At 39.9% G+C, this 21077-nt stretch overlaps 1 protein-coding gene across 1 annotated transcript in view; it reads right to left on the bottom strand.

Annotated features, from left to right (window-relative positions):
- The window catches only part of LOC136837008 (unconventional myosin-XIX-like), a 161714-nt gene that overhangs the window by 108705 nt on the left and 31932 nt on the right, over nucleotides 1-21077 (bottom strand). The window contains exons 4-5 of the mRNA XM_067101539.1: nucleotides 11584-11726; nucleotides 3903-4028 (exon numbers count right to left, since the gene is read on the bottom strand). Of these exons, the coding sequence (XP_066957640.1) occupies nucleotides 3903-4028; nucleotides 11584-11726 (269 nt within the window). The remainder of the gene's footprint in view (nucleotides 1-3902; nucleotides 4029-11583; nucleotides 11727-21077) is intronic.

The following is a 21077-nucleotide window of genomic DNA, read 5'->3' as shown; positions in this document are numbered from 1 at the left end:
CCTATCCCACTCCCTCTTCTTCATCTCCTCTCCCTGGAAACTAACTCTAAGCAGCAATAGCAAACTGCATTGCACTTATTCAAAACTGTAACTATGGTTTCAATCACATTATACATAAGTTGATAACATTAAGTTAGAACAAAATATCATGAACAAACATGTCATTTGTGTTAAAAAAAAAACTATAACTATAATTCTGCTTTTGACAACCAACAGGTTAAAGTTTAGCTACAAAGGGAATTTCAGCTGGGCAGCCAGAGGGGGGACCAAGCATCTAAATGGGGGGGCAGGTACCCCTGGCCCCCCATAGTGATGCCACTTCCTCCCAACTGGTGTTGTTATGTGGGGAGGGGCACCTACTCCTAATGCCTGGAACCTCTCACCTTACCCCTAGAGCCTCTTGCCAGCTCAGAGGAACGGGACTGAAAGGGACGTTGCTGGGAACTCTTGCTGGTTGCTGTAGCAGGAGCCTGCCCAGACCTGCTGGATGAAGAGGCAACTGCAGTCTTCTTGAGCAGAGCCGATGATCTGGGTTTCAAGGTACCAGGACAAGGAGGATTAGAAGACTCAGAGATGGCTTGATGAACCAGCCCATCATTATTATCAGCTCACCTTTATCTATGGCCAAGTCCAACTGATCTTTAGGGAAAAGAGATGAAGTGTTGAGGATGTCACCATTTCCATCAGGGCTAACACAGAATCCGAACTCATGAATCTAGAGACCTTGGCAAGTGTGGCGTCCCTTCTCTTGAGCAAAATATTCACCCAAATAGTTGTGGTCAAATGAACCAAATACAAAATGGCTTTACCGCCCAACTGCAAAAGCCTAAGGTACGAATAATTATCTTTGGAATCACCAAGAATAGAGGACGAAATCTTGGCCACCGCCGTCGACCAAAAGTCTAACCAAGAAACTGCTTGGAAGGCAGAAGAGGCGGATGACTCCAATGAGGCAGCTTTCTGAGAAGTGAAGGAAGGACCTTCTGGCTGAATTTGGTCTAAGAAACTCCAGGAGCCAATCAAGCCACATCTGCACCTAGCTGTTGAGGTGGAAGTGCAACATTAGGGGTAGTGTAGAAACATCTATGCTGAGGGGAGGAATACGAAGAAGTTTGAACGTTCTGCTAGACCACAAGGAATTGTCCTGTCCCGAGATGAGAGAATTTACATGACTATGACATATTCCACATGATTAGAATAGGGCAGTCCAACATACATCTTCGATTCTTTCCTCGGTCCAAGGAGAGCTGCTATTCCGGTGGGAAAATCTAAGGAACCTGTCACGTCCTCTTGCACAAGATTGTTATATTCGCAGATTAACCCAACCACCTCTCCGCAAGAAGTAAAAAACTCATGGTTCTCCACATCTTCCACCCTCTGTCCCTGGGTGTCCCTTCCTGATCTGTTAACAAACTCGGAAGAATCCAAAAAATTCTTGGCTATGACTTGAGTGTAGGCCCTTTCCGGACCTAAAACCTTCCTTGGAGAATGAACACCTGCAGATGTCAAAGGGAAACTATCTTGAGCTGCATTCCTCTCAACAGAATGGGAGACCAATACACCACGCAAACTCAGTGGAAGGACGTGGGTCTACGCATGGATGTGAGGGAGTAACTGAACGATTATGAGCTACTGACCTGGAAAGATGAACATCATCTGCTCTGGAGGGATGAGAACAGGGAGATGAACGAGAACCTACGCGCAGACATGTAGGGCTGATACCGCGCTCCTTACCAGCAGGTTGTAAAGGAACTGGAGTAGGAGCACAGCCATCCTCTGTAACACGGATGTGTTCTTCTGTACAGGCACGGTCATGCTCAGAAACACGAATGTGATCTTCCACATGAGCGTGCCCAACCACCCAAAGGTGGGAGCAGGAGCGCCTACTATGTGTCCCATCAGGAGAATGAGAGGAACGTTTACACTGGACGACAGGGGTCCTGGAACACCAAATCCCAGAACGTAAGCTCCGGACATCCTTAGGAGAACGTGGACTTGAAGGATAATGTGGTGAAGGAGGGTGAAGGGGATGCGGACGTGTACCAGAAGAGCTCTCTTTACGTACAGAAACAGCAGGACAAGTCTTTTTAACAGGAGCAAAATCATCCTTCCTATAAATGTTGGCGGAGGGAGGAACAACCCCAGACTTCTTCAATTTGCGTAAATCCTTGACATCAAAAAAATGGATGTCAGGAGGGAGAAACACAAAAATACGAAGGTCTGAGACGCTTCCTTCTAGATGGAAGAGACAAAGTCTCTAATTTGCTTCCGCTTGACAGGAACTGGGGAAGACGAAGAAGAAGAAGGAAACGGCATCCTACGACATTTCATTTGCACAATACTTCCATAGGTCTTGTGAATTCGATCAACCACTGCCTGAACCAAGGAGTCAGAAGAAGGGTTGGAGGTCCGAGCAGGATGAGAGCAGAGCAGTCAGCTGGGAAGTCGAAACTGCTGATGAACTGGCCATGGGAGGGGGGGAGCCACTGGGACGGGGACTGACAAGGCTGCTGACTCAGGCCCGCATGAATTCTTGTAGTGGGACAACAAGCCATCCAAGGTTGGTAACCCTGATAGGCCTATGGAGAAGCCCAGAGACCAGCCATCTTCTGCACAATGGAATCTGAGAGGTAGAACAAGATGGAGGCGCATCTGCTCGTAAAGGAGAAGATGATGTACCCCAAAAAGAGCAGAGGAGGCATTAGTAGGGAAGTCTTCTGACCCCTCTCGCAAAATTTCCATAGGTGAAGCTATAAAAGAGTGGGAAGGGGTAAAATCTTCCAAAGAAGACGTACCAACTGGAGGATATGGCAAAGAGGAGGCAGAACAAGAAGCAGTATGTGACACATCATCAAAGGAGGGAACCCCTTCCAAGATGGAGCCTTCGACTTCCTCATATGCTGCCTCTTCTTGGCAAAAACCCTCCGCTGCTCAGGAGGCCAAGAACAGCACTCAGGGCATGGATTAGTGATATTACAACCATTAGTTCTACATTGGCTATACGTAGAATGGGGATCAGCCTCAGCCGATGCCAAAAAACCAGAGCAAGGATAGCCATCAATGCCTGGGCACATCCTCTGACACTTGGAAGGCAACAGAAACTGGAGGCTGGGATGATTCTTGAGGATGCATGATCACACAAAAGCACACAGCACACAAAAACACAGAATCACCCAAAAGCGCAAGCAAACACAAGCACAAATAAGTAAAAAACACTGGCTTCAGAGAGACAAGAGAAAGCATGTCTTCCTACTAGGGTGGTTAAGAAGAAACTAAGGAGTCATTCCTTTGATACATGAGCAAAGGAACTTGGCAGTTGCCACCTAGGCCCATTGGCCTACCTCTTGGCCACCATTTTCTTGTTTGTTATTTTTACTAGTTTCCAACTGCCGCTAAAAGAATTATCCATAAGTTAAGACCCAGGTTTGTTCTGCATTTGAACAAGTAATGTTTGTTTTGAAGCAAATAAATTTTGCATACACATTACCAGAGGTATAGCAGTAGTTGACACTGCTAAATTATATAGTACATGAAGCTTCCAAACCAACAACAAGATATAGTTATAACTGGATGTCAGCAATGAAGCTTAGCTGTAGGTCAGGAACTATCTGTATATACAGCTTTTTTTTTATTCATTCAAGTTTATTATACTCATTTCAGTTTTTTCCTTGATGCAATAACAGCAATCAACCATTTGATGGGGGAACTAAAATATAAATACAATATGTACCCTGTTTATCACTTATTCATGGAACTATTTTTACTTTTTGTTAGTTTACATATAGCATCAAGTTCATGAGCAATTCTAAAGTTAAGTCTAATGTGTTGCCCTCTCTATTTTCTTTTTAATGACAACCATAAAAAATTTTCTTACTTTATATAATGAAAGAGACAACACAAACCTTTCCTGCTCCGCTTTCTCCTGAGACAAGAACTGCTTGGTTGATGCTGCCTAGGTGATGGATCAGTCGATGATGAGCTAACCCTGCTACATTATAAATATGAGCATCACGATGGTCAGTTCCACTCTGAAAATGACAGCAAATATAAATACTGTAAATGGTCATAAAACTACCTTGAATAATTTACAAGTCAATGCAATGTTCTAGGCACTAGAACTAAAACAATAAATAGTTCCGTAATAAAATTTCCTTAACACAAATAAAACATCTGAAAATTTAACTTCAGTATAACAATGTACCAGGTACACTACTTTTATTGCATATACTAAAAATGCATTCTGTCTGTCCTAATTTAATCTTAAGTTTGCTTGATAAAAATTCATTATTAGCCTAATTAACAGTCCTAAATCTCCACTAAACTTTTTAGTCCCTCTTAAAACAAAGAAAAGAAAAACGTAAGTCCACCAGCAGTACTGTTCATATGTGGGAGGCTCCCACAGTCTAAAATTGATGAGTTTCCTTCTTTGTGCATCTGAGAGTAGGTCCATTACACTCTTGAGGTCACCAGGGTTTTGCTACTTACTTTTTTTTCTTTCCATTAATTTTTTTTTTGGGTGTATTTCTCTTGCTGATGAGTGTTTTTAGGAATATGATGACTAAACTCTGATAGTTTGAAGGATGTTTATGTACATACAACCTTTCTTCTCTTCAAAGAAAAGTACAACTGATGCTGTTATATGTTTCAAGTACAGTATTATGTTGAGTTTTTATATATTGTATAATTTGGTTTTCTTCATTTTGGTGTTAGCAAATGCTAGTAGTCAATGATAGTTAGTATTTTCTTAAGAGTCAGCTTTTATTCTGTTAACTGGTAACTTTATCCTTTATATTATCTTTTAGTTACTGCTAAATTCAACATTTCCATTAGGTTTTACAAGTGTTAGGAATGGTTTAACTCTTATCTCCCAAACATAAAAAACTGCCATTAAACAAGTCCAAAATAGAAAATAAACGTTTTGAATGGTTTCCCTTTCCTTTATTTTTCCCAATAACTGACAAAGATAGTGATGTACAGCAATGGAAAGGAAATTTAATGTACTTTTTCAAGATGCAAAATGAATTTATAAATCTCCATTATGTTTACTGTATTGTGAAAAGTAAATACATGTCTGCTCTTGGCTAATTACAGCAAATCATTTTGACAATATAATTTTGCCATTTTAAATTTTCAAAAATACCCAGTACATACATACATACACACACATTCACTAATCCACTTACCTGTAATCTGGTTCCTTCCTTTTCTGTATATCAGTACGATAATGTTTTCTAAAAGTTATATTATGGCGGTGACCAAATTTTGACCCGGCTCACGTTCCATAGTCTTATTTCATGGTTGTTTGTTTTATCTTATTTCATTTCTTTGTTATTATGTTTAAAAAAATGTATTTGTTATTTCTGTATTTCTTTTTGCACACAATGCTCCTTTACTGAACCTTTGGGCTTGTAGCATTCTACTTCTCTAACTGAACTACAGTTGCAGTTAACATTCATTGCCTAGTAAAAAGCAAGTTTTTCTGAGAGCTACTATGTGTTACCTAAAGAAGTAAAGGCAGTTCCTGGTTTACGGCGGTCTCAGTTTTATAGCACTCCGACTTTACAGCACTTGGCTCATGGGGCCACTAACCTGATTTTACAGGACCATAAGCAGTTTTATGGTGCCGAAAGCAGTTTTCTGGTGCTGTACACGTTTTATGGCGCCGTAACCCAGTTTTACGGGTGCCATTACAGCGTTCCCATTATTATTATGATGTTCCAGTTTACAATGTTTTTCGGGTTACAGCACATCGTTGGGAATGGAACTCCCGCCGTAAACCGGGGACTGCCTGTACATCATTGCAAGACTTTTTTGTATCTGGTATACAAGTTTCCACTAATTAGTGCACAAAAAAAACAAAAGTAATATATGAAGATTCAATGAACACAGAAACTATATGAGATTAATTGTCTCTCCTTAAGTAAAGAGACTGTTAACCCTTAACATTACCAACAGTCTTGGAAAATATATACGAAAAATGCTAATACCCGAACAAGCAGTATATAGATTCAAAAATATAAAAAACCTACAAGAAAAGCCAAACCTATTTATGAAGCTATAAAATGAAGCCATCTTTAACAGTAAATACATTATTTGCTGATTAATAAACAAAAGCTACAAAACCACTTGTAAGTACTGTACATCACAATTCAACTGCACAACACATTAAAAGCAATAAAGACTTCTAACAGTTAAAATAGAGATAAAATATAAATTCACAATTTAAGATTTATCTTTTAAATACTTACCTATCCATTATATAGCTTTTACTTCTGCACCAGCAGTAGTTCGACAGATTGAAACAAAAAATCAAGAACACTTGGTTTTCTATGAATAACCCTCTTCTATCCATCTGCTTCCCCCCCCCCCACCAGGGGACCAATAGGCATAAAAACTCATAGCTGGTCAGTCTACTTATGCCCACTTTGAATGTGAAGGTAGAGAGGGCAAATTATATACTGAGAGGTAAGTATTTAAAAAATAAATCTTAAATTAAGAATTTATATTTTTGAAGGGAACCTTACTTCTCCATTATACAGCTGATTCCCATGTTCAAAAAAGGAGGTGGGCAAAGTCAAAATCAGCCAACCCTTCAAAGGCTACTTAGTAACAAAGTATTAAGTACGAAACAAGTGTTTGTTTAGCCAGTGAATTCAATCCATCGGCTATAACTGCCACCTTAGGAGAATTGTCACTTACGTACGAGATCCTCATCCCAAAGATACTTGAGGTCTCTTTGGAGGATGCTCCCCTTCAGCAGCAGGGGTAGGGTTACTGTACCAAAACCCCGCAGAGCCAACGATGGATAACTGACAGGAAGCTACATACAAAAGGTACACTTCCCATGCTCAACACTGAGTACCTTCAAGCTTCCCAAAACCCACAAACAGGTTCAAAAGGCAGTAAGCCCAAAAAGGTTACTAATCAATTCAGGAAATAATACCCCCTGCACAAACCAGAGGAGTTAAAGCTCTGCAATAATTGTATTTAATCTCTCCACCCTGAAGATAAACCATAGCATATACAGGCGTACCGTACCACTCAGTAACTTCAATAACTTATCTGAGGATAAGTTTCCAAATCTAAAAGTTATAGCCACTGCTCCTATGTTAAGTGGCTCTCCTTCCATTAAGGATTGAAATTAGCATGACAGTCCTTAAGCAATGACCTACTGAAAAGGACATTACATTCCTACTCACTGGAAGCTCTGGCTTCCAAACACTATAAACAGAACCTTTACATCAGTTTTAATACTTTTAGTGGAACTCAAACAATTCTTAAAGCGCTTCCATAGAAACCTCTTAACAAAAGGTTTGTTCCATCAGTCTCAGTGGGCAACAACATAATGAATAAAGGAACCACACACAGATTTCAAGGTAAAGTAAGTACCAAAGACCTGGGAAACTCCACTTTAACACCTCGAATAAGTACCAGAGACCTGGGAAACTCCACTTTAACACCTCGAAAACCTGCAAAGTCTCCATACGTTGCTGCTGATATAGCTCCTTTAGTTCCTCCTTTGTCATTTCTTCATCATGCTCCTTGACAAGGTCGTCAACATCTTCATCCACTTCCAGGGCCCATGGACTTTCTGAGGGACACAATATTCTCCACCACTAGCTCTCCAGGTTTGAATCCTTCGAAGTCCCATTCGGACACAACCTCAGGCCACAGCTTCTTCCATGCAGAGTTTATGGTCCTCCTTATGACACCCTGCTAGGCCATGTCAAAAATTTTGAGGCAGGTCACAATATTGTAATGATCCTTCCAGAACTCCCAAAGGGTGAGGTTTGTGGCCAACGTCTTCCACACCAAATCCATGTAGGTGTCTCATGCCTTCTCACAGATGATGCTCTCCGTCACAGCATCTCCTGCAAGCTGCTTCTCATTCAGTCACCCCAACAACTACTCCACCTCTTCATGGGCAGAGGTCCAGAGCTTTGAAATAATCTTAACACCCACAACTGGCATTATAGCTTTATCAACTCCTTCTGCTTCAAAATTGTGCAGATAGTAGAAGTAGTTCAGCCATACTGCTTCGCCAAGTCCATAGCACCCACACCTTGACTGTGTTTGTCTATGATTTCACGCTTCATATCCAAGGTAACTGGCCTTTTCTTCTTCTCAGCAGTGGTCCTAACACTCACTTTCTTGGGACCCATGATGAAAACTACAAAGTGTTCAACATACTGGGGCATAGTGAGAAAACAAAGCAAGAAATGCTGCAAGATGCTGAATGAGACTGCTCAGCTAGGCATCTCTGTGCTGGCAATGGTGGACACATTGGGAGATGGTGTCTCCCAGGCTCGCTGCCTTATAGCTCAAATCTCGGCTTGTTTCTTAAAGCAAAAAATCACTTGTGCACCAGCTCGTATCTCGGAAAACTCCTCTGTTGGTTCACTTGTAAATAAAGGTTTGACTGTATACATATACTGTACTTAAAGTAAGGAAGATGGTTGTCTGAGAACATTGCTACCTGTGCTTTAACCCAACATTCACACAGTTTTAAATTCCTCTGATTGCTAAGAATTCGGGATTGTAGTAGGTGTAACTGGACTCCTCTAATCCCGGTTAAACTCCCGAATAAGGGATTTTGACAAAGGAAAAATCTATTTCTGGGCTCGACCTGTGTCACCCAGTGAAATGGTTCCAATAGCATATACAGTATACCATAATCGTGCACATCAAAAGAAGGCATAAAAAAAACTGGGTCCTTCTTCCCATGAGAGCTTAAACTAACATGACCCATGTTCAGGTTGAAGGAAAGAACCCAAACCTGATTTGCCAGGTCAAAACACTTCCCCAAAATCATATGACCTTGATGAGAAGACCTCTGCTTCACTAAAAATCCTCCTGTAAAGACTGTAAACTTCTTACAAGCGATCAGCGGCAATAGACACCTGAAAAAAAAAAAGGCAAAGCTTTCTCCACAGCAAAACCCCGAACAGTGAGAATAACTTTAACTCCAAAATCAAAAACCTGCGCAGGGACTAGTCCTTCCCCAGTGCTACCTCCAGATTTGGAAAGAGACAAGGAAGCAAAAATTCTTAGAAAGGCTCCCTTCCCCTGAACTCCACTAAAGCCTTGGACATACCCAAGACAAACCTAATAAAATACAGCTAAAAAGAAAGTTCTACTTCTGACACCTGACTCATCAATCAACAGGAGCACAAACAACTTGCCCTCCTGCCAAAGCAGCAACAGGATTTAGCTACCGAAAATACACCACAGAGACCGGGGCAAAGACTACAACGTGCGATAGCAGAAGAGTAATAAGTTGACTGCACTGAACTAATCTGATAAGCTCCCACCGTGGCAGGAAGGTTTAAAAACTCCTTTTTCATCAATGCCAACATAACCACTTGCTCCAGCTCAAAAGGTAGACGCTGATTCGGTTGGAAACCTGTTGGCTCAACAAAAAGATCTAAATTCTGATCAGGAAAATCTCATGATAACAAGAAAGTTCATAAACCACGGGGGACTCGAAAATGAAGCAGCAATCAACTGTTTACCGACAAAAACTACCACAACTGGATAATAAGTCACAATCCCCGAAACATAACGTTGAGACTTCTAACGGCAACCAACTGCCTAACAAAAAGGAAGCCGAAACGAGAGTGCTTTGCAGAGATTCTCAATAGGCTGGCGATAGTCAAGTATGTGATAAGCGCATAAATCACAGGCAATAAATACATAGGTAAAAAATGGCATACGGACGATGGGTGCACAGAAAAGAGGCACACAAGCAATGGGTGTGCATAGGCGATAGGAGTGTAGGTCATAGGTGCACAAGCAATAGGCACACAAGCGATAAGCGCACTGACCATAGGCGCGTACGCAATAGGCGCACAGGCTAGAGATAAGCATGCAGTCGATAGGTGGGCCGGCAATTAGTGCGCAAGTACACTGCACCGAGCAAAATGTGCAAAATTTTGCTAGGCACAGGCAACCGGTGCGTCAAAATTGTGAGACATTCCATCATGCTGGCCAACAAGTGCCACGATACACAAGGAAGCTGAAGACAGTCTAGGCTTCTCACCAGAAACTAACTAATACTTAATACTACCTTAAACCCCCAAAAGATCTTTAGCTACAGAGGGTTCAAGTGAAACTCCTAAGAGCAATAGGTAACTTTCCTCAACAAGGCAGCTTTGGTCAATGCTTACTACCTGACGGAAGCAGCTAAAACTCGCTAAATACCACCAGAAAGAGTCAAAGCATCACTCCTACCAAGCCAATCCGATTCTTAAAAGGGGGAAAACATTGGGTGACTCCTCTTATTCTTACCTGAGCGATCCTATCAGAAAATGAATTCTGGTGCTAGAACTGGTGCTAACCCCATACGCTGCTAAAGCCAGGCTTGGTTCTGCTAATGCCGGACTTGGCATCGCTCACAAGGGACCTGAGCCACAGATGCCAGACCAAACAGAGGAAGGAGACAACGGGCACAGATCCGCACTGCTTTGTGACATGTCCTGGTTCCCTGTTATTCCAAGTACCATGGACAGGGCAAGAAATAAGTGGGGGCGTTCACCCGTCCTCTGACATGGGGAAAAAACCTGAACTTGACGAGAATCTTGGGAGGGTAGAACAGGAAAGAAAATAAAAAATTTATAATATAATAATAATAATATCCCACAAAACTTATGCCAAGTGAACATAAAATTTACTCCATCCTATCAAATCTAATGCCCTGAATTGGTTGGAAGCTCACTTGGAGTAACAGATTGAGGAGAAGCAGTAGATGACCTAACCAGTTATTAAATGGAGAAGCAGACAAGATGTGCATCCCTTTAACTCAAGTCTTACAAGACCTATCCTCTATACTGTACATAGTTGTTTCTACAACCTAACAAGCTCTCTCTATTCATGATAAATTTCTGCATTTCGCTAAACTATGATTCACATATGTAGTTATCCAATCATAACCCTTCCCTCAGTAAAAACATATCTTACCAAACGAATATTCAAAATAAAATAAAAGAACATCCAAAAACAAACCAACAGAAAACAGAGTACACTTCACAATCTGCCAACCTCCTACCGAAACCAGAGACAGAAGTAGACTGACCAGCTACGAGTGTTAGTACCTATCAGTCCCCTGGAGGGGGTGGGGGGTGGGAGAAGTAGATGGATAGAAAACGGATACTGTACCCATAGGAAACCGAGTGTTCTTGTTTTTTGTTTCAATCTTTCGAACTACTGCCGGCGCAAAAGTAAAAGCTATATAATGAAGAGGTATGGTTCATTTTAAAAATATTCCTTAACTACTTAATGATCACTAGATGTAAATAAAGTAAGAGAGGGTACTTGTCCACACATCATCCCCCAGTACAACCCAATTCCACAACAATAATATTTGAAAAATGAGTTGGGGGACTCCCACTTGTCAGTGGTTTTTATCCAGTGGTAACTCTTATTTCACTCATTTCAAATGCTAATCAAGAGGTCTGTGTTTCAGAGAAAGATATTTCAATACCAGGTATCAAATACCAGCTTTATTAAAAAAGTCCTGAGACCCAAATACTGTACTGTATAAAGAAAAGCATGGACTATGAGCATTAGAAACATAAAACATCTTACCTGAATCTGATCAAAGTGATGTCTGATTTGGTCAAATGAATAGAGATATCCTACTGGACGACATGGATTACAAGCAACAAGAGTGGGACCAGCCCAGGTGTAAAACAGGCTCTTCAAGTAACGCTTCAAGATGCACTCAAGGACTAAAAAACAAAAATAATCATCATGTGTTAATATATTATTAAAGAATGCTTAGCACATTACATATGCTGTCATATATTCTTTCATTATACTGTATACAGAACTCTTCAATTTCATCATAATACACCTACAAGCAGATCATTTACATACAGCAACATTTTAAAAAATTCTACTTGAATCAAAATTCTACCCATAGTAGACCAAAAGTACTTGGGAATTAAATGTGCAAATTAGCTATCTAGCATTAACCTAAGTGTCAGCTTCCTGGTACACCAGGCATTTGACTTCCCATTCACTCATCAAATCCTTAGTATAATTACTAGCTTTTCTAAATTTTACTTTCTCATTTTTTTTACAATACTGCTCTATTTCCTTTGGTTTTGCTTTTTTTTTTTTTAAATACATATGATCTGTCATTTAAGAGCTTGGTTACTATTTGCAACAAAAATTCTCAGCTGATATAAGTCACGAGTTTGTCAGTGACCTATCTGCAAGAACTGTTTACTTGCCTTTTCAGCTATTTAAAGAAAATCTCTCCAAAGCAGCTTGAAATTTTAGTTCCTTTATCATAGTGAAAAGTTATCTTCTGTCACATACAGAAGGAAATACAACCAGCATACAGTAAACCCCCTGCATTTGCAGTCTCACTATTCGTGGACTCACATATTCACAGCTTTCTATGGAACGTATCTACCCATTATTTGTGGAAAATTCACCCATTTGTGGTATTTTTCACTGAGAAATATTCACTAATTACTGTATTTTCATATCATTTTCATGACTAATGCACTTTGTAATAAAACTATTAAAATACTCAGATATAAGCATTTTTAGAGGTTTTTTGTGTTCAAACTATCAAAACAGGCAGTTCTGAGTTTTTTTAGAGGGGTTTTAAGTATTCGCGGATTTTAGCTATTCGCAGGGGAGTGCAGTACGCATCCCCCACAAATACGAGGGGTTTACTGTAGTGGTCATTTTTGAAAAGATTAATTTTTTCATATAAACCCCTTACCTGCCTCCCTTTCATTTGTCACAAAATATCCCATACACAAAATTTTATGAAAGAGCCTCATTTGTGCACTTGTGGGAACCCTATAGTTCCTAGTTATTCATCTGGATCACACTTCGAGTCACTGCACTGCTGACAACAAAATGTGGGGCAGGGAGCTGAGCTACTTCTACAAAGATGTGTTTTTGGTCTGCTTATCTTTGGGCATTCCACTGAGCTACCTTTTCTTTTACATATGAACAAATTTCAAATCAAATTATCAAGTTTCTACTTAATAATGAATACCAAACTCATCTATATGAATATTAACTCTTTTAGTTGCAGGCCTTATAAAGGAAGGGAAAATACAAAATAAAAATTCTGTTGTTGAAGTCTGTGGCAAAAAACTAAAATCATCTATTTTAAAAATTTTGTCAACCTTTCTTCCAGCTCATTTCCAACATTTTAATAGCATGTTCAGGCAGTCATTCCTCTAAAATTTCTGCATTGTAATGCACCATCTTTCCTCTGAATGCCACTGCTATATGGCTCTTTCCCTCACTCTTCTGGTCTCTCTTTTGTTAGGTTTTCATACAATCTGGGAAGATAACGATGACCAGCTCTCATGCTGCTTTTATGTTTTAAAAAATGCTCCAGAACCTCTCTAAATATTTTAATAGCAGATTAAAACAGTCTTACTCCTCTGTCATTACCACAATATATTGTATTCCCTTTAGATTTTTATACCATTATTGTCAGGCTCTTTTCTTGTCCTATCTCCTCCTTTATTAGGTTTCATATATTCTTGTAAGCTTCAGGATATCCACTTGCCTGCTAATCTAAACAATTACTTGTTATACTGGGTGGCCCTAGAATTTTTCATTTTTCATCTTACAGAGGGCTCTTTTCGCCTCTTCCCCTGTTACATTCAATATTGATCTCTTTTACACCAAAAACCTCCAGGTCAAGTAAACTTTTCACTCAGATTTTTATAATACAAGACATTTTGTTTATATATACAAAACCACTTAAAAATTTCAAAACAACTTAAATTTACTTGTTCTTTTTATTAAAAAGTATCCAGAATTATTCTTTTTTCATGCTGCCTACAGTGTGGTGCTTGGTACACAAATCTATTGACATACAAATTTTACAGTAATAATACTTATTTTCTACTTTTTCATTTTAAAACTTCCATTTTTCTATTTTTGCAACTATATATTCTTCACCTTTCTTCTTTACCAACTAAGCTTACAACAGTCTATGTTGCATTAGGCATGCCCTGCTAGGTATATTGCATTTTTTCATTGCTATTAACAGTACACTGCATTTAGCAACTTTCACTTTTGACTCTGGTAGAATTCAAGTACTGCCTCTATCTCTCCTAAACTCTATCTTAAAAACTGTATTTTCTCAACACAGGTATCCTTTTACTACTAGTGGCTCCTTGTATACGAATTTAACTGGTTCCAAATTCCAATTTTGTATATCGAAATGTTCATATATCGATCCGAATATTCCCATACGGAATAATGAGAATTCAATTACTGTAATTTGTCCCACACTCAAGAATTTCCCCATATCCCCCCTTTGTACCCACTTTAATACAATTAATTCAAGCACAAGCACAATAAATAATTTAATGATAATCATATTCAACAAAAAAATAAAAGAATAAAGCATTTCACAATAAAATTTAACATAAAAGATGTGCAAAATCTTATGTCACCATGGTGACGCACAGCTGACTTGAGATAGAGGGAGGGAGCATTTATACTGTTGAGGAGAGGAGAATAGACAGTAAAAACATTACTGCATGTACGTAAAAGCAGTAACAATTCACATAAAAAAATAAAAGAAGGAATTTCCCAATAAATTTAACAATGACAATATCAAAACAATCAAACGCAATACAGTACAGTAACAATAAAAAATTGAAAGAGAGTCTTACGTTGAGCGAGTGTTCAGGACTGCACTGAGTGAGAGGGAGGGGATGGTGGTGGGTTATTGGGTGGGAGACAGGGGTCCACTTCCCACTGACTTCCCAGCTGGGGCCGGGCTTGGACGATTTTCCTTTTTCACTACATTTCGCCTGTTTCTTTCATTTAAACTCGATTCACCCAAATCACTTCTTTTTGTTACAGTAAAATACCTATTGAGTGACACTTGCTTTTTACAGTTTTTAAGCACTGTAAAAGTAACTCACCCCCACATCATGAAACACACCTTGGATTGCTTGTTTAAAGAACTTCCTTGTGAAAAGTTATTTGATCACTCTTTCCTTTTCTTATTTGCATTATTTACTTATTAATTGTTTGCAAAATTCTCATGTTTATTGGTCGAAAAACACAACTGTAAGCTAAAACTCTTACATCCTAGTAATATTCAATCATTTACCTCCATTTTCCAACAAATTGGAAGTCTCTAGCACAATATTTTGATTTATGGTGAATTAAAAAAACGTTTTCCTTACATGCATGTAATTCGTTTTCAGAAATTCTTTAGTCATTTTATTGTAATTTTTGCACCATTTTATATTAGCCGTTACATAAAGTTTTATGTATGAAAATGTGTGCAATTTCATGTAGAATACAACAAAAAACAACCCATGGTTGTAGCTTTTATCAGTTTGGAAATATTTTCATATAAATCTCGATAAGTGCCAAAATTTCAACCTTTGGTCAACTTTGACTCGACCGAAATGGTCGAAAAACGCAATTGTAAGCTAAAACTCTTACATTCTAGTAATATTCAATAATGTACCTTCATTTTGCAATAAATTGGAAGTCTCTAGCACAATATTTCGATTTATGGTGAATTTTTGAAAAAACTTTTCCCTTACATCCGCGCCCAGTAACTCGGCCAAACATCTCAGAAATTCTTTCGTCACTTTGTCGCAATGTTTGCACCGTTTTATATTAGTCGTTACATAAAGTTTTATATATGAAAATGTGTGCAATTTCATGAAGAATACAACAGAACATAACTCATGGTTGCAGCTTTTATCAGTTTGGAAATATTTTCATATAAATCACGATAAGTGCCAAAATTTCAACCTTCGGTCAACTTTAAAGTGACCAAAATGGTCGAAAAACACAATTGTAAGCTAAAACTCTTACATTCTAGTAATATTCAATCATTTACCTTCATTTTGCAACAAATTGGAAATCTCTAGCACAATATTTCGATTTATGGTGAATTTCTGAAAAAAAAAACTTTTTCCTTACGTCCGCGCTCGGTAACTCGGCCGAACATCTCAGAAATTCTTTTGTCACTTCGTCGTAATGTTTGCACCGTTTTATATAAGTGGTTACATAAAGTTTTATATGTGAAAATGTGCACAATTTCATGTAGAATACAACAAAAAATAACTCATGGTTGTAGCTTCTATCAGTTTTGAAATATTTTCATATAAATCACGATAAGTGCCAAAATTTCAACCTTCGGTCAACTTTAACTTGACCGAAATGATTGAAAAACGCAATTGTAAGCTAAAAACTCTTACATTCTAGTAATATTCAATCATTTACCTTCATTTTGCAACAAATTGGAAGTCTCTAGCACAATATTTCGATTTATGGTGAATTTTTGAAAAAAACATTTTCCTTATGTCCGCGCGGTAACTCGGCCGAACATCTCAGAAATTCTTTCATCACTTTGTCGTAATGTTTGCACCGTTTTATATTAGTCGTTACATAAAGTTTTATATATGAAAATGTGCGCAATTTCATGTAGAATACAACAAAGAAAATTACTCATGGTTGTAGCTTTTATCAGTTTTGAAATATTTTCATATAAATCACAATAAATAGAAAAAATTAGACCTTCCACAACTTTAACTCAATTGGTCGAAAACTGCAATTGTAAGCTAAAACACTTACAGTCTAGTAATATTCAATCAATTACCTTCATTTTGCAACAAACGGAAAATCTCTAGCACAATATTTCGATTTATGGTGAATTTTTGAAGAAAACTTTTTTACGCCTGCACGCTACCATCATTTTGTGATATTTTCTGTGTTGCTTTGATCGTTTTACAATTTGTTATATACCAAAATCATCGCAATTTAGTGTGCAATACAAAGAAAAAAATAACTTGTTAGCTTTGACCGTTTGCTCACAGCACGATTTGTATACAATTATATATGAAATTCTTTTTTTGCGTTGTCATATATTTCAATATTTATATATGATAATGATATTTTTTTTCATTTCTGATGGTTGCATACTAAACTTCAGGCAATGTCAAAAAAGGAGCCAAAAATTAACTCTTAATCTTAAAAACTAAGCGTGCTGTGATTTTTAAAAAAAAAAAAAACTTTTTTCCGCTTTGAACGCCGCTGGCATAATGACAGACACTTTTGTAAATAGAGGCTCAACCATCAATCTCCTTGCACTCAAGATCCAAGTGTAATAAACATGTCAACAATCATATGCACATGAGGGATTGTTTTCACACCTGCTGGACACTGATTACTCTCTCTCTCTCTCTCTAACATACATGCAAACAGACACACAATTGGATGCACACACACACACACTATCCGTTCCTTTGATTATCCTTGCAAAATGTGAATAAAATGATACTGTATTTTTATAATAAAATTAAGTTTTATATATACTTACCAAGTAATAACTTAGCTATAGCTTTAACTCACGCAGCAACCATAATTCAAAAACTGCGGTAGTGCTTCAATCACATAGTGTAGGTGACACGCCCCACCCACTGCATGGGTGCGTGGATAGCAACTAGAGGTTCTCAGATAGAGGAGGAAGTCCATTATTTGGGTCAAAGGTGTCCATGACAGGGGAGGAGGGAGGGCTCTGATTCTGTAATTACTTGGTAAGTGTACATGAAACTTAATTTTATTATAAAAATATAATTTTCATATAAGTAACTTACCAAGTAATTACTTAGCTGAATCCCACACTGAAAGGGGGGGTGGAATGAATGGATATATTCTACTCCAAAACACTAAGGTGTGATAATGACTTTGAAATAGAAAGGATGGCTAGCACTGACAACAATGCTTGTTGTTTCCTTACCTGGTAAGAGAGCTAATGCAGGTGAATACTACCTCTGATTGGTGCTCATCATAACCTGTAATGGCGTGGTGGTTGAGACGAGGGTCGCCTCTATGTCAGTGGGAGTCTTGCAGAGGAGGATAGGCCTGATCGCTGACAAGACATACATAAAAACGTGCCCTTGCCCTGGGTGCATTACCAAAAAATTGAAGAACCAGAAAACACTGTCAACTAAACACAAAAAAAACCACTACCCATCCATAAAGATTGGTGGGCACTCCAGGAACAAAGTATCCCAAGGCTCCCAAAACTCGACACCCTATGTCAAGGTGAAGAGACAGCAGAGAGAAAGGATCTCTCCTATGTTCTTCCCCAAATACCATGCCAGCCACTGATAATGGCCCGAGGGTACTGCAATTTTCAAACACTGTTTCAACTTCTTTTAAGTAGTGAGACGCGAAGATCGATTTGCACCTCCAAAAGGTCTACTGAAGAATGGACAAAATGGATAAATTATACTTGAAGGCGAGAGAGGTAGCGACTACTCGGACTTCATGAGCTTTCACTTTGAAAGCAGGCAAAGCATCTTCCTGAATCCAAGAATGTGCCTCGGAGATCATGTCCCTTAGGAAGAATGACAAAGTGTTCTTCGAAAGAGAGCGAGAAGGATTCTTGATAGAACATGCTAGAAGGTCCTCTGATCTTCTCGGTCCTTTGCAGATAATATCTTAGGGCTCTGACTGGGCAAAGAACCCTTTCCTCTTCCTCCGGCCCAGGATTTCCATTAAACTCCTGATATGGAAGGAATGAAGCCAAGGCTTGGAAGGATCCTTGTTCTTGGCTAGGAAACCTAGGGTGAAAGAGCACACTGCATCTCCCTGGAAGAAACCTACCCTCTTGTCAATAGCTTGCAGTTTACTAACACGCTTGGCAGTCGCCAAAGCTATGAGGAAGAGCGTCTTCCAAGTGAAGTGGAACTGAGGGGTTCGAAAGAAACCAGATCGTACTTCTGCTTAGTAGTGTCGAAAGACTTGATGAGGTCATTAAGATCCTGGTTTGATGACAGGTACATACCTTTGTGCTTAAAAACTGAGGTAAGCATCACTCAGTATCCTTTAATGATGGAAGAGGACAGACCTCTAGAGGTTCTCAGATAGAGGAGGAAGTCCATTATTTGGGTCAAAGACGTCTCAGGAGACAAGACGCTACGTCTGAGGCACCATCTACGAAAAACTGGCCACTTTGATTGGTAGGCATTGCAAGAAGACTGTCATCTGCACTTTGCAATAGCTTTCGCAGCTGCTCTTGAAAAACCTTTCACTCTGATGAGTTTCCTGACAATCTGAAGCCTGTCAGAGTGAGATTGGACAACCTTTGGTGGTATCTCTTGAAGTGAGGTTGAGTAACCATTGTCTTTGGGGAAGCAGCCTCCTGAAGTCTACCAACAGACTTAGAAGGTTCAGGAACCATTCCTTCATGGGCCAGAACGGAGCTACAAGGGTCATCGAGACTTTGTGGTGCGACAAGAACTTGTTCAGCACTTCCCTCACCATGTTCAGGGGCGGGAATGCATACAGATCCAGCCCCGACCATTCTTGGAGCATGGTGTCTGTCGCCCAAGCTAGGGGCTCCGGGGCTGGAGAGCAGAAGAGAGGGAGGCAATTGTTTCTTGAGGTGGCAAACAGGTCTACAGTCGGTTTGCCCCACAGTCTCCAAAGGTCAAGACAGACCATGTGATCCACAGTGCACTCAGTGGGAAGGACCTGCTTCCAATGGCTCAGTTCGTCCGCCAGAACATTTAGTTTTCCTTGAATAAATCGAGTGACTAGCATCGCTTGATTTTGGTGTGCCCAAAGAAAAAGATCCTTTGCTGCCTGGCAGAGGGAAAAGGAGTGAGTGGCCCCCTGTTTTCAGATATATGACAGTGCAGTTGTGTTACCTGCATGGACTACCACTGTTTTGTTGTAAGTCATGGTCGAGAAGTACTGAAGACCTCCCTGACATTGATATGAAGTTTCCGTTCTTCTGGGGACCACATCACGGAAACTTCCTGATTTCTCATAAGGGTTCCCCAGCCTAGATCCAAGGCGCCTGAGTAGAAGAATCGGTTGGGGCTCAGACAATGAAGAAACTTTCCCTGCAAAAGTCTTCCTTTGGACAGCCATCACTGTAAGTCCAATTTTATTTCCTGGGTGATGGGGAACACGACAGAGTCCAGTTGGGTTTTCCTGTCCCAGTTGGCTTTTGGTAGAATTGGAGGACTCTCATTTGCAATCTGCCTAACTTGTCTCAATGGACAAAAGAGTCCCTAGTAGACTCATCCATTGGCGGGCGGATGTCTTTGACTTCTTCTATGGCTCTCTTCAAAAGGAGAGAAGGTACTTCCTTCAAAAGGGCAGAATGCTTCTTTGAGCCTGCTGAGTAGGCTGTTAAGACGATGGGAGAGGCGACCAAAGGAGGGTTCTCCATGAGAGGGATGCAATAGCCCTCTTTCAGAATCTTGACGATCCACTGGTCTGCCCCTCTTTCATCCCTTAAAAGGGATGCTGTTGCAGTGAAGAGACCATCTTAGGTGCAAACAACGATCACAAAGAACTCTTGGGGCACTTGGAAGACTGAGCTAGGAGGTCTTGAGTGGACTTCTTCTGGAGGTCCGAAGCAATCTCTTCCACAATCGACTGAGGGAAAAGGTGAAGCAGATCCAGGGGCAAAAATAACAACGCCGACCTCTGAAACTGTATAACTCCCTTGGTGGTGAAGGAGCACCAAAGTTCTCTCTCCTTCAGAAACCCGTGAGAGAAAAGGGTCACGAGTTCCAAAGAGCCATCCCTGATGGCTTTGTCTGTGCACGACAGCACACCAAACAAGTCCACCACAAAGTGCTCGTCCAAGTCCTTAAAGTCTTCTATCTTCTCCACAAGGGCTCCTACCATCCAATCTAGAAAGCTGGACACCTCAAAAACCCTGAAGGGGTTCTTAACAAAGTGGTCCAGCTCAGCCGAAGAGAACAAATCTTTGCTGAAGCAAAAGATGAGGCTAGAGAAGTCCCCTTGGGAGGAGGCAGCAATTTCCAAAGAGGGAGCTTTCCAGTGCCTTACAACAGGTATCTCCTCTTAACTAGACAAGAGGGAGGATGGGTGAAAGTAGCCTTGCCTTGCTCTCTCTTAGCAGCAAGTCAGTCTTCGATTTCTTTCATCGGCTTCTTGGATGACGAGGAAAGAACCATCTTGGAGAGCTTGGAGCCATCTTCTGGGAGGCTCCTCATCAGGAAGGAAGAAGCAGGCGTGGGTGGGGCAGCTGGAGCAAAAAAAAAGATGGAAAACTCGCCAACAGGTAGCGA

Source organism: Macrobrachium rosenbergii, chromosome 57 (genome assembly GCF_040412425.1).
Source record: "Macrobrachium rosenbergii isolate ZJJX-2024 chromosome 57, ASM4041242v1, whole genome shotgun sequence".
NCBI classification, from domain to species: domain Eukaryota; kingdom Metazoa; phylum Arthropoda; class Malacostraca; order Decapoda; family Palaemonidae; genus Macrobrachium; species Macrobrachium rosenbergii.
The sequence above is the reverse complement of the archived record's forward strand: the minus strand, read 5'-3'. Positions and strand labels throughout refer to the sequence as shown.